Source organism: Mastomys coucha, unplaced genomic scaffold (genome assembly GCF_008632895.1).
Source record: "Mastomys coucha isolate ucsf_1 unplaced genomic scaffold, UCSF_Mcou_1 pScaffold16, whole genome shotgun sequence".
NCBI lineage: Eukaryota > Metazoa > Chordata > Mammalia > Rodentia > Muridae > Mastomys > Mastomys coucha.
The window spans coordinates 5,694,951-5,708,984 of NW_022196898.1; the positions used below are offsets into that span (position 1 = coordinate 5,694,951).

A 14,034-nucleotide genomic window follows, 5' to 3' on the forward strand; every position below is an offset into this window, starting at 1 on the left:
AAAAAAAAAAAAAAGCCAAAAAGAAATGAGTGTAATTATTAGTTAGGAAGAGAGAATTATTAGTTTTCAGTTTGAAAATGATTTGCTATCCACAGTTTGCCATGTGGTCAGTGAATATTGGGACACACACACACACACACACACACACACACACACACTGCTCTGCTCAGACTGAGCCAACTGAGATCTGCCCTAGTCAGGGACAGTTGCCAGTGTCTACTTGTGAAAGCAGTGTGGGCTGTTGTTAGTAGGCCTTAGCTGGGAAATTCAGAGGTACAGAATTTGGAATAAATTGCTTGATCACCTTTTCCCTTCAAACTGATGAAAAACTCCATTATCCATAGAGTGGAGGACTCCATGGTTTCAGCTGTATGTCTGTGTTTCTCAGCCTGTGTTCCAGTGGTTCTCAACCTGTGGGTCTCAACCCTTTGGGAGTCAATTGACACTTTCACAGGGGTCACAGAATCAGATGTCCTGCATATCAGAGATTTACTGTTATGATTCATAACAATAGCAAAGTTACAGTTAAGTAGCAATGAAATACTTTTATAGTTGGGGGTCCCCCCAACATGAGGAACTATATTAAAGGGCTGCAGCATCAGGAAGATTAGAAGCCGCTGCGATATTCTATTCCATGGTTCCATATTTGCTTTTGTGCCAATACCATGCAGTTTTTTTTAGGGGTTGTATATAATTTGAAGCCAGTCTTATACCTCCAGCTTTACTCTTTCCACTTAAGGTCGCTGTGGCTCAGGGGCCTTTTATGCTTCCATATGAATTTTTCACTGTTTTCTCTACTCACACAAAGACTTCCCTTGAAATATTGACAGGGATTGTGTTGTGTCTGCAGATCATTTTTATAAATAGTTTACAGTATTAATTCTGCCAGCTGTGAGCACAGGAGGACTTCCAGTGGATGTCTCCTTTGGTCTTAAAAGTGTTCACTATAGCAGTTTTACCTCCTCGTTAAATTCATTCCTAGGATCTCTGTTTTCTTTCATTTTGAAGTTACTGTGAATGTCTTTTATTCTTTTAACTGGCTTATTTTCCAGCAAGTTCATGCCCACTAATCAGAAGCGCCCTCACTTGGGGGCGCTGACTCTGTCTCCTGCTGCTTTGGCGAGCTGTTGCTTGTATTTAGGATCCACCCTATCAGCTGCAGTGGTCCTCTGACTTCTCCCTCCCCCCTCTGCATCTGTCACTTGGCGTTCCAGCTAGGGCTTTGAGCCCTTTGTTAAATAAGAATAGAGGGAGGGAGCTGTCTGTACTTGTAGAGGAGATGCTCTCAGTTGTTCCGCATTCAGCACAATGTTGGCTGTATGCTTTATTGTGTTGAAAAATGTTCTTTCAACTGGCGGTTTCTTTGGTGCTGTTGTGAAGGGATGCTTTGCCTTGTCAGTGGTTCTTCCTGTATCTATGGATAGGATCATGTGATTTCTGTTCTTTAGTCTACGTTGTATTGCACGCAGTGATTTGCACATGTTGGGCATATGTTAATAACCTCATGTCTTACCCCTGAATCTAATGTAATATCCTTTGACTATGAAATGAAACCTTGCAATACATTCCCAGCAAATGCCTAGCTTCCACCAATCTAAAAGCCAAGAATGTGACCAGACAGCATCCAAGGCTACCATAGAATTTGCCCCACGTGTGTATATCCTACCTATCCATGGACATACAAGTATATTAGGTAAATAGCTTAACTTATGACTTTCTTAGTTCTGTAACTAATAAGCCGTATACAAACACATCTGTGGCAGCATGTGGTATCTGGGGCAGCTTGAATCCATGTTCCTGGGCTGTGGCCACTTGTACTTAACTAAGAATCAACCCTCTTCTGCTTTTTGAGGGGAGGTCTGTGTTTTGTATCCATAGTAGCATATTATTAAACTGATGAAATATACTCATATAAATAAAAATTTAATTATTTTGGTAGCATTCTTATCTATAAAGCTTCTGTTGTCATGATGCAAATTGGGAAAGATGGCTTCAGTTACATGGTCAGAGATAGAGTTGCATCTACTTGGGGTCAGTGGTATCTCGTGGAGGTGTGGTCAGTAATTTGGGGCCTCTTTCCTCCTCTTCCATGAGGAATTTGGTGTAGTGACTCTGCGCATCAGCCTGGGAGGATGTGCATCTCAGTGTTGGAAGGCTGTCTGTGTCTAGCAGCGCAGATGTGGAGTGCTGGCTGTCCCAGTAACAAGTCCAGTCTGTACTGGTGTTTGTTTGCTGTTTCATTCATCCTCCAGCCCTGATTTGTATCCTTTTAAGGAACAAATAAGTGGCATTGGGGGTGATCTCCTCTCCCCACTTTTATCCAGGCAGTGAGTGGAAAACCCGGTATGAGACCCAGCTGGAGCTGAATGACCAATTGGAAAAACAAATCGTGTCTTTGAAAGAGAAAATGGAAAAGATCCGTGGGAACCCTTCAGGTACAGAAGCTGCGCTCCATGTGCTGTGGGCCTGAGGAGGAACCACGGGCATATCAACTGTTCCTTTTGCTTTTCTGCAGATCGACTGTCTTCCATTCGTGTCTATGAGAGGATGCCGGTGGTAAGTAGAGGGGGCCTAAGTGAAAAGAATCACCCGGGGAAAGTTGTACACAAGTGTCAAGGCTTATGCGAAACCTGGATAGAGTTCAGGGGAGCTGGACAAGGACTAAGGCCTCCGGGCTAGTCCACCCCGTAAAAGCCAGGCCAGCATCGAATGTAGAGCCAAACACAACAGAGTGAAAAATAGTCAGGCTGGCTAAGAACTTGAAGAAGCCTGTTGACCACCGAGTACCTTCTGCATTTCTAAAGTGTGTGCGTTCTGTTTCCACCTTAACACAAAATGTGTAGACAGAAGTGTGTATGCAGGAGCACACACAGATAGATATACAATAACACACAAAATCAGCACAGCTACCAGATTTGGGACAAAGCTTCACAGAGCCCTCTCATGCCTTCTCAGTGTCGCCGGTTAATGTCCTCTCCCTCTCTAATGTTCCTTTACATCCCAGGCACATGCGAGTCACACAGCTTATCCTTTAATAAAGCACATGTTTTTTATCCTTGTGAATTTATCCTTGAGAGGAAGGTAAAAAAGTCTCAAGACACGACTCTGGAAGAGTCCTCCCTGCTGACAGGCAGACTTTCCTCAGAGCCCAAGCTGAATTTTTACTTGAAAAATAACCCAGACAAAAACATAAATGATGCTGGGCAGTGGTGTTGCACGCCTTTAATCCAGCACTTGGGAGGCAGAGGCAGGCAGATTTCTGAGTTCAAGGCTAGCCTGGTCTATAGAGTGAGTTCTAGGACAGCCAGGGCTACACAGAGAAACCCTGTCTCAAAAACAAAACAAAACAAAACAAAACAACAACAACAACAACAACAACAACAACAAAAAACACTGAAAGGAAAAATGTCTTTTGGCAGGGTGGGGAGAAGGATATTAATATAATTCTCAGCTGAATTTGTAGGATTCAGTATTGTAATAGTAAATTGTCTTTAATTAAACATACAAGGTACATAAATGAATCTCTTTTATGTCAGTCTCAAGACACAAGTGAGATAAAGCTAAATTCCCTCTATAGCAGGTGATACTGAGTGTAAAAAGAGGCAGGGTTTGCCCAGATCCACCCAGCCTAGTGCAGAGCCAGCCTCATCCTTACCTTCTCCCGTTAGAAACACGGTGCTAACTTCTCTCAGAACTAACCCGTGTGTTTTGAGCAGCTAGAGGCAGAGCAATAAGCACATTTACAGGGCCCTGGGGACCAGTGAATTTCTGGATGTATTTCGAGTAACTGCTATTCCTTAGTGAACAATACAGAGAAACCTCTCATTTTTATTAATGACAAACTGGGGAAGAATTAGTCTGTTTGCCCACATTTCTGTTACCTCTGACCTAGAATACTCAAATGTCTTGGAAGGTCAAGAAAATACCCCTCCTCCCTCTGAAATTGGAAAAAGCAGGTTTTTCTCTCCTCTGGTGGCTCACATCGCCATCTTGTGGCACTTTTAGGTATTGCTGCTCCAGCTGTTGTAAGAGCCTTTCTTAGTGACAGGTAACATTTTAACAGGACCTATGTAGTGTAACGTGTAAAATACTCCTTGCGGAAACAAACTCCCTGCCCCCTGCCTCTTCATGCCTGGACCTTGCCCTCAGAATGACTCTGTAGCTCATATAAGGGACATTTAATATTTAAGTATCTCTGTAGCTCATATGAGGGACATTTGGTATTAAAGTATTTCTTCTTGTTGACATAGACAAGGAGGTTTCTGAGCGGCAGGGATTGGGAAACTAGCAACAAGGAACAAGAAACAAGGCCCATGTTCACGGAAGTATGTCACCGAGGACTGAGCAGCAAGCACCGAGGCCTGAGTGCTGTGGACTCAGTCTCTAGATCCCTAAGGCGCACAGACACGCTGTCTTAGTCTTCAGAAGACAGGACGGAATTTGCGTTGCTCAGACATATACACACTTGTATATATATTTTTTTTCAATTTTCCCTTTAGGTTGGCAGAGTAAATGATTAAAATGAGTTTTACGGGTCAGATTATGAATATACAACATCTCAGAATTTCTGACTTTAAAAGAGATATACCTATGATTTTACTTTTGTGTATGAGTGTACATTTGCATCCGTGCATGAGCAGCATGCATGTGCAGTGCCTGAAGAGGCTAGAGGGCATTGGGTTCCATGGAGCTGGAGTTCTAGGCGGTTGTTAGCCCCCAGATGTGTGGGCTGGGACCTAGACTCAGCTCGTCTACTATGGCGTGAAGTACTTTTCACAGCCAAACGTCTCTCCATCCCTTCTCCCAGTTTCTCTCTGTCTTTCTTATGAATCATCAGTTTCTAGGTACAGCTTCCACTGACATACTCACAAATTGACGTCAGTTAGTTTGAATGCTAACTTTGTTTCTATGACCCCATTGACAAGCAAATTCATGTTTTGTATAAAGTATATTAAGTTGCTTTGCCAACTGTATCATGAAAAGATGAACGAAGAAATCTTGGGTTATGAAAAGTAGGTCGTAGAATTCCCATTGTCCATCTGGTTGTGGTGGACCTGTGACCGATCTATGCATCCTCCCCAAAGATCAAAGCAGTTTACTTGAAGGCAGGTGCATAGCTTCAAACCAGAGAGAAAAATTAACAAATGTGGTATATATTGTAATAATCAGGTTCGTCCACAAGGGGGCACTTGTAATGTCAGCGTGAAGAATCTATCTGGGCTGGCAGCGTCTGGGGTGAAGTCATATTGTTGTTTCACTCTCTTAAAACCTCTAGCAGGATATTTTAATTCGTAGTTAGCCCCCTACTCCTGTCTATTATTGCTGTTGTTGAATTCTTCAGTGCAACAATTAACATTAGTTTTGAGAAAAGAAGTAGCCGTTAGGCTTCATTTATGTATGGGATGGAGGAGTAGGCATTTTTTTCCCTTTTATTTAAATCCTAAGTATATTTTACTTCAGGTATCCAAACACAGCCCTGCAGTGTAAGCTTTTCAAAGCAAATTAAAACAAGAATGTAGGTGAAAATGCTAAGTTACAATGCTAAGAAGCAACTGTTGTCGAAAACAGTTTCTCAAAGAAGCAGCATGAAATCCTGGTGTCCATTCTGAGAATCTAGTTTCTAGGAGGACCTTTAGCTTTAGTTTGTCTTTACTAGACAATTCTCTGGCTTGTGACCATTGATTTACGCAAACAGAGACACACCAGCTTGGAAAGATCAGAACCATTTCAGTAAGTTCATTTCAGAAAGAACAGAGCCTCCCCTGGATGTGGCGACAGGCCCATCCCTCTGATAAAATCACTTTCCAAATAGCCAGTTTAGTAAGTTTGCCATGAGGAAAACAAAGAATCAAAATCCAGAATAGACCCTAACTTTAACTTAGAATATTTTAGTACTGTTAAAGGTTTCCTTTTGCTAAATACAGTACTTATTCCGTACTAGTCTAGACTCTAGGGTAATTTGATGATGGTGGTAGTCTTAGGGAAATCCAGAACAGGTTCTTGGTTTTTCCAGTGCATAACTAACTTTGATGCTGGTCTAATTCCCACCAGACTGCCAAGCAAACCTTTATGCCTGATCTATACTGTAATTTTAAAGCACTGTGTGTGTGTGTGTGTGTGTATGTGTGTGTACACACGCACACATGCGTAAGAGGGGGCAGAGCTCATAACAGGTCCAGGAAGGAAAATAAGATGTAGCCTAGGAGTTGTGACCACTCAGCTGGAGCCATTTGTGTGTGCAGTGCTGAGGCTGGCCATAGAACTTGGATGCCTTCTTCTATGGGGACTCATCAGGCAAGTAAGAGGAGACTTGATGAAGAAAGTCAGGACAGGACAGGATGGAACCTATGGTTGATCAAGGCTGCTGGTTAGCATGGGAGATGAGTACACAGCCAGACGGAGAAAAGCAGTGTGATTCATAAGCTCAGACAGCAGCAGGGCAGGTGGTTAATCTTGAGCCTGATTTATTTAAGGATTCATAGTTTGAGTGTAAATTGTCCCCTGTGACTGAAATGGCAGCCCTGCTGTGCTTCTCAGATGTGTCTGAATAGAATGTTCTATTTTAGCCAACACTCTTCACTGTGGAGCAAGTGATGGAGACAGAGGCTGAGCAGTATGTCTGGAGCCTGGGCTCTGATAACACTTTTTCTTTTTTTTCTTTTTTTAGTGGAAGAGTGTAGTTTATCATTTTTTGTACCCCCCTTTTTTTAAATTAAAAACTCAAATCTATTCTCATCTAGCCCATGGAAAATTGAAAAACCACGCTTAGTGTTGTGTGACAACGAGTGTATTAGGATACAAACTGTGGAAGTGAAACCACAATGTTAATCTGGCAAAGCTGAGTTTGAAGTGCCAAGTAAAGATTGAGGACACCCAGGGCTCTGCTTTTAGATTTGGATGTGACATTGGCCAGCAGTTAAATGGCAGTTGATGCTTCAAGCAAATGACTGAGCTGAGGCTGAAACTTCACAGGCAAGAGACGTAAGGACCTCGTGGACGTCTAAGGCTGGAAACAGGGTAGTTTGCATGGGACAATTGAAGAAGGCTCAACAGAGCACAGAGAGGGACAGCAGTGGTTTGGTGAGCAGCCCTGTAGGTGAAGATCTGGCAGCCACAGGTATGGAAGAGGTAGGGTGCGACAGAGAGTGCCGGTCACTCAAGACTCCTTGTCACCTCGTGTAGTGGGTACAGTTCCCTTCAGCCAGGAGTCTGTTTTCAGGATAAAAAAAAAATATGTTATAGCTGTGGATCTCAAGGTTTTACAAGTAGAAGGTGAGAGTGAGATGGAGCACTGAGAAAGGAACTGGGCTTTTCTAAGAAGCAGAGTTTGACTCTGACCTGTGCCCAACCCTGCACCCCTCCCCCTCTCCTCCGCCAGCCCCTTCACTTACAAAACTCTGGCCAGGTCAGCACCACGAGGTTGTTCTGTTGACAAAGGAAACATGATGGTTCAGGCAGCGTGACTCTGACTCCGCAGGCAGAAGATTGATGGAGGACCTTAGGAGCCTGGCTTTGACTCCATTGAGGCCACATTTGCCAAGGTCTGCTTTCTGCCCTCCAGCTTTGGCAGCAGAGAGACAATGGCAGAGCTATTCCTGGCATAGATGGGATTCCGAAGTTGACTGATTGGGCTGAACGTTTCCTCTTAGGGTTTTTTCCTAAGGTGTTTTGTAGGCTGCAAGCAGACAGAAGAGGGAGTACCTGCTTCCAGCCAAGCTTCTTGGCCTGCCTTGTGGGGAGCCCATGAGACTGCTCTCCCAGCCTCCTGTTTCTCCCTCCCTCATCCTCACATGGGCATTCCTGCTCTCTGCACTTTTGACCCCACCTTGGCATCGACTTCTCAGAGGACTAGGTGTAAAACTCGTGGTACTGGAAGTGATCTAAGGAAGCAGGAAGGCGGGGCATGCCTGTCTGGGCCCCTGTGTACCTGGCAGATATGTCCTGATTGGTGGCTAAGATTCCAGTTGGTCAACCCAGGGTGGCAGTTTACTTTCTCAGGCCTGATCAGCCAGGCGGTGGTGGCGCACGCCTTTAATCCCAGCACTTGGGAGGCAGAGGCAGGCAGATTTCTGAGTTCGAGGCCAGCCTGGTCTACAGAGTGAGTTTGAGTTCCAGGACAGCCAGGGCTACACAGAGAAACCCAGTCTTGAAAAATAGAAAAAAAAAAAAAAAAGGATGTGCCCTAACAGACAGGATACTGTAGGAGAAGCCATGAGACAGGAGTTTTGGAAATACAGGGTTGCTAGTAAGTTGCCGTGCAGCGTGCATTAGGATGAGAGACAGGGAGCTGCTGTTAATGAGCAAGATCTTAGGTGTGAGACCAGATAGCAATTTTGGGGAGTTCTCAGGAAGCCTCTGTCACCACAGCAGGAGAGCAAAGCACAGTAGGACATGGGCTGATGTCCACTCTGTGAAAGGCACGTGAGTGCCTAGGCCAGATGGACCTGCTGTGTGCAGCTGAGGACCCTGATAGAGATGCCAGGACTCCCAGAACTGTGACGGTGCCCCTGGAGAGGCACCACTGAGGACGCAAGGTGCAGCTCCTCCTGTACCTCACAGGCATGAGAGCGGCCTCATTGCGGCTGGAGCCCAGTGTTACTCTACTTCCCTGACTCTTAAATATGTATAGTATTATTGATCTTGGTCACCACAATCTGCTTCATTTCCTCCTCTTTTAGGGGAGAGGAGCCTTCAGCTTTTCTCTTGTGGGGATGCCTAGTGTCTCTGGTAGTTTACACTAGTGTAATGCATGAAGCACACGGTTAGCAGAGGTCATGTAGTCTGCCTGTACCACATTGCTACTGTGGCAACAATAGTGTGACTGGCAATGTGAGCATGTGTGACCCTGGGAACTAGCTTACCAGGGTTATGATTCCAGCTCTCCCAGTAGTCAGTGCCTCACCTTTGGGATAATTAGATAACCCCCGTGCTGCAATTTTCTCTATATTAAGCAGAAAGACAGGCTAGCTGATGATTTGTAATGCAAATCCAATGAAGTCATCTATGGAAATACATCTATTTTGATTTCTCTTCAGATTTTATAAATCTTTACTTTTCCCTAGAAATTTCTGTGCAGAGACACAGTTTTGGAGACCTCAGGACAACAGATCTAATTCTGAAATAAATCAAGAAGGCGCTTAGTGTAATTCACCACACAGACCTCAAAATATGACAACTGTTCTATGTATTGTTGCTGTTGCTTTAAGAATGCCCAGTACAGCTCATGGACTCACAGCCGCCATTGGTGCTTAGCAGTCATCCTCTGGGGAAGATTTTAATGATTTTTAATTGTTGCTTAGAACCACAAGTACATAAAACTCTCTGTTCATATTTCCAGGAATCTTTAAACGTATTACTTAAACAACTAGAAAAAGAAAAAAGGAGTCTCGAAAATCAAGTGAAAGACTATGAACTTAAACTGGAGCAGGAGTCAAAGGTTGGTTTCATCCCTTAGGAAGCGGTGCTCTTGGAGCTGGAGATGCCATTTATTTCTAGTAGCTTCTATTTTTTTTTTTTTAAAAAAAACCTTTGTTGTTTTGTTTTGTTTTTTGTGAACTTCACATCATGTACCCAAATCTCACTCCTCTCCCCATCCCCTCATCCTGACCCTCTGCCTTTGCGACCTATCCCACTAAAGAAAAGAAAATCTTGTGGAAGCTGTAGTGTGTCATAGTGTGCCCCACAGTATACCCTTTGCCCACACTTCTTTGTTTGTAAGTGTTCATTGCAATGAGTCATTGGTCTGATTTGAGGCCTCTGTCTTCTGCTATCCTGTCAATACTGGAACCTCACTAGGACACCTCTCAGATCTCTTGCTGTTGTCATGGAGATCCTGCAGCTTTGGATCTGCAGGACCCACCCCTTCATGTGCTCCACCAGTTCACCAGTGGGGTAGATGTTGGACTGGGTCAACTCGAAGCCCTGGATCTGAGCCTGGGAGGTTTCTGAGCTGGTCATCCCACCAGCTCTTCCTCACCCACACTGCCAGAGTGAGCTCTCCAGTACTGCCCCAGCTAGCTCATCAATGCCACAGCCTAGAAGGGGCAGAACTAGCTCTCCTGCTCTCATGCCCTCAGGGCCAGCTCACCCAACCTCCATCCCCAAACCCCCCTGTTCAGGTGAGGTACAGAGTCTGCACTCCCAAGTGTTGCAGCCAGTGAGGGACAGGGCCAGTCTTTCCTTTTGCATGACCCTGGGGCCAGCTCTCCCACAATGCCCAAGTGAGGGATGGGACCAGTTCTGCATAGCCCTCAGACATCAACATGGCCCCAGGCAGCAGCCCAGACCAGGCAAGTCTGCTTTTGGTGGTTACAGACCCCCACTGCTGTAGGGCCACGGACCTAGACATAGCATTTGGTGGCAGCACAAGCCAGGACCTTACACAGCTGGCAGCACTGGCTACTCATATCAGTCTGTTCCTCACTACCCTCGAGTCTCCAGCTCTGTGTCTCTTCACCATGCATACTCACTACCCTCGAGTCTCCAGCTCTGTCTCTCTTCACCATGCACACATTCTCCAGCTCCGTCTCTCTCCAGCTCTGTCTCTTCACCATGCATACTCACTACCCTCGAGTCTCCAGCTCTGTCTCTCTTCACCATGCACACATTCTCCAGCTCTGTCTCTCTTCAGCTCTGTCTCTCTTCAGCTCTGTCTCTCTACAGCTCCGTCTCTCTTCAGCATGCACACATCCTTCTGCTTCTCCTCTTCCATCTTTCCACCATGTACTTACTCATCGTGGTGATGCCTGGGGCCTCTGGGTGTCTGAGGTCACCTCAGGAGGGGTCTCAAGGGTCCTATGCCCTTCCTGTGCCATGTGACATCATGCAGGGGTCTGCCTGGCCAGGCTACATGGCACCAGGTAGGGGTTGTCTCTCTTTGGGACTCTAGCACATTCTTTAAATCCACATTTCATTTGATATAAAAAGCAGGAGATGTAAAACCTGGCCTGTTAGTGTGGCTATCCCTTCCTCATGCCGGCTTTTCCTGCTATCTTTTAATAGGCATACCACAGGACCAACAATGAGCGCCGTTCATACATCGCGGAAATGACTCAGGTAACTCCCTTTTTTTTTTTTTTTTCACAAATTCTAAATTTCCTCTGACTACAAGTCATTTTGTTTTTCCATTCTTGTTTGGTTGACAGAGAAACCAATGTTGGAATTCTGGGAGGAAACATATGGGGTTTTCTTTTACATATGGAAAGTGGAAAGGAAGGCTTTTATAAACTTTTATAAAGAGATGAAAGGGTCTCCCCAGTTAATAGATACATTTGCATGGTTTGATTCGTAATGGCTGTGATGCAGGTAACCTAATGATGTCAGGTGTTAGAAAATTCCAGGCGTGTTGCTTCCTGCTTGTGGCGGGGGGTGGGGGGGAGGGGGTCTGAGCTACACAGCAAGCACTGCTGGGAGAGGGAAGTGATCAATACAAGTGTCCCTGACTCTTGATAGCTTCCATTTGGTTTCCGGTTTCATCTGTGCTATTGGTGACATTACAGAGGCTGTGCTTTACATCGCTAGTGCTGTGACGTAGGCTTCTGTGTGGTTTAGAAGGTTGTCTTCATCTTTGTGTTTTATAACATCCACCGTACCATTCAGCATGTATGTACTTTGCTATTTGATGCTCACATGCATATTTAATTTATATAATTTTGTTTTGATACATGTTTTAAGATGAGGATATGAGGTCAGTTTTCAATGAATATTATCCAAACAGAAGTATCTAGATATCAGGTGAATGTCTAAAATGATCAGGAAAATGTACTAGATTAGAAAGAGACATTTAGAAAATATTGGCACACAGAGAGTAATTGCAGACATGAGAATGAGATAGAGCAGGGACTACATGTAAGAAGAAAAGAGAAGACAGTTCAGGACATAGTTCTGAAGAGCATCAATGGTGAAGTCAAGGGATCCAGAAGGAGAATGCAGCTAGGCAGGTCGGGAGGTGGGGGACCCAGGGGCATCTGGAGCATCCGTTACAGAGCATTAAGGATGATTATGAAACAATTCAGACAAGGACCTAGGTATGGGGATTTGGAGGCCAGAAGGGCAAGTATGGTAGAATTTGGGAATGAAAATTAGAGTTACAGTGGCAAAGGGATGCTTGGGGCTTAGTGTCAACAGGTTCGTAGGAAATGAGACAAGACGGGTCAGTCCCTGCCATCACTCATCCTATGGTCACCATCAATGCTGCCGCCTTCGTTCTTGGCAATGGTTGGGAAGCAAGGCTCATACCTGCAGCACATGCTCCCTCCTGCCTGTCCTCTACATCCACACTCTGCTTGGAATATACTCTTTCTTGTCCGAGCCTGTTCCACTCCATTTGGAGTTCTCTTCTGAACACTATCTTCTCTATGAGGCCTTGACTTGATGGAAGGACCACAGACCATGGTGCCAGACAGTGTTAACTTCTTAAAAAGTGAGTGAGTGAGTGTGTGTGTGAGTGAGTGTGTGTGAGTGTGAGTGTGTGTGAGTGTGAGTGTATGAGTGTGTGTGTTTGTGTTAGTGTGTGTGTGTATGAGTGTGTGTGTGTGTGTGTGTGTGTGTGTGTGTGTTTGTGTGTGGTAAGCTCTTAGGATCTGTGGGTCTCCTTCCTGTTAGAGTTGCAGGTGCACACAACCATGCCTGGCTTTTTACTTGAATTCTGGGAACTTGAAGGAAGGAAGGAAGTCCTCATGTTTGCCAACTATATGTTCTTACGTGTTCTTAGCCCCTGAGACATCTCTCAGCCCCTTGTTGCTATGACCATTCTGGACCTCACCTTCTTTGTCTCCCTTGAGGGAAGATATAATAACATCAGTTTCCAGGTCTGGAAGTATTCGGAGAACCCTGTGTTTGAAGTGTAGAATGAAGTGTCTGACGTATCAGAGGCTCTAAAGTCCAGTAAGTGGGGGATGCTATCTCCCCATTCCTTCCTGGTCTTTGGACATTCTCGCTCTGTGATGAGATTTCCACTTGCCTTCTGGATTCTTACAGCTAACACATGTGTTTGCTTTACACAACTGTATGTCCCTGTGGAGGTCAGACAGGGTGCCCAACTCTTCCTGTTGCCTTACTGTTTACTACGAAGAGTCAGTCAGTGTTTAAAGGAAGCATTTATACAACTGACAATTAAAAGCCCATTGTTAGGAAAAACTTTATTCATATAAAACAGCCTTGAAGATTTTGTCTGAAAAGTCAAAGCCTTTTGCCTCTGAAACATCCATTTTACCTTTATCTAAAAAAATTCCACTTAGGTGGATTAATCTCACTAACTGTGCAGACTCATCAAATGTTCAATCAAAGCCAACAGCTTTCCAGGAAGGCATTAATCCTGGTATAATGTTATAAAATATAAACGTTAATGAGGATTTCACTCTAGAGCAAATTGTTAATCTTCATCATCAAAGGTGGTTCTGGCCATGTGCACACTACAGCGCCTGGGAAGGTTAATGGGTGACTTTTGTTCTTCCCACACTGAATGAATAAAAACATCGATCTGTGTTTGCTCAGTCTGTTGTAGATGTTTCTGTAATGCTGGTTCTGGCTGTCTCCTTTTCTATCCACTGTTTGTCACCTGACTCAGTCTCTGCCTTCCTTGTCTCCCTTCCTGTGATCTCTGTGGGAAGAATTTAGACAGATACAGTGAGCAGTGTAGAAGACAGGCATGGCGTATTACCGAGTAAATGTGCTCTCCAGCAGTGTGAGCAGACAATGGCCAAGGAGACCCCTGGCCTGACCTACACGCTAGGTAGCCATTATGCTATTTCTAAGGTCTCTAGAACAAGCAGCTTCTCCTGAGGGACTCTGTCCTGTCCAGGGGATTGACAGGCCTGTTTACATCTTCACTTAGAGGAGGAAGGCTGTGGCGTGTCTCTGTTCTTGATCAGAAAGCCTCCTAATCCCATACAGGTTTAGGGCTCCTTCAGCCAGGCTTAGAAGGTCTCCATTCGTGGCCCTCCAGGCAGCTCATGTAAGGCTCCTTCCAAAGTCAAAGATGTGAGTTGGGTTCCTTTCCTAGCCAGTAATTAAAGTTCGTTTTAGTTCTTGGTT

The 14,034-nt window shown here is 44.8% G+C and overlaps 1 protein-coding gene across 4 annotated transcripts in view; it reads left to right on the forward strand.

Moving 5' to 3' along the window:
• Ccdc169 (coiled-coil domain containing 169) overlaps positions 1 to 14,034 on the forward strand; it is a 29,630-nt gene that overhangs the window by 6,383 nt on the left and 9,213 nt on the right. For all 4 annotated transcript variants that reach the window (XM_031373864.1, XM_031373865.1, XM_031373866.1 and 1 more), the window contains exons 3-6: positions 2,325 to 2,435; positions 2,516 to 2,556; positions 9,338 to 9,436; positions 11,002 to 11,055. In XM_031373864.1, the coding sequence (XP_031229724.1) occupies positions 2,325 to 2,435; positions 2,516 to 2,556; positions 9,338 to 9,436; positions 11,002 to 11,055 (305 nt within the window). The remainder of the gene's footprint in view (positions 1 to 2,324; positions 2,436 to 2,515; positions 2,557 to 9,337; positions 9,437 to 11,001; positions 11,056 to 14,034) is intronic.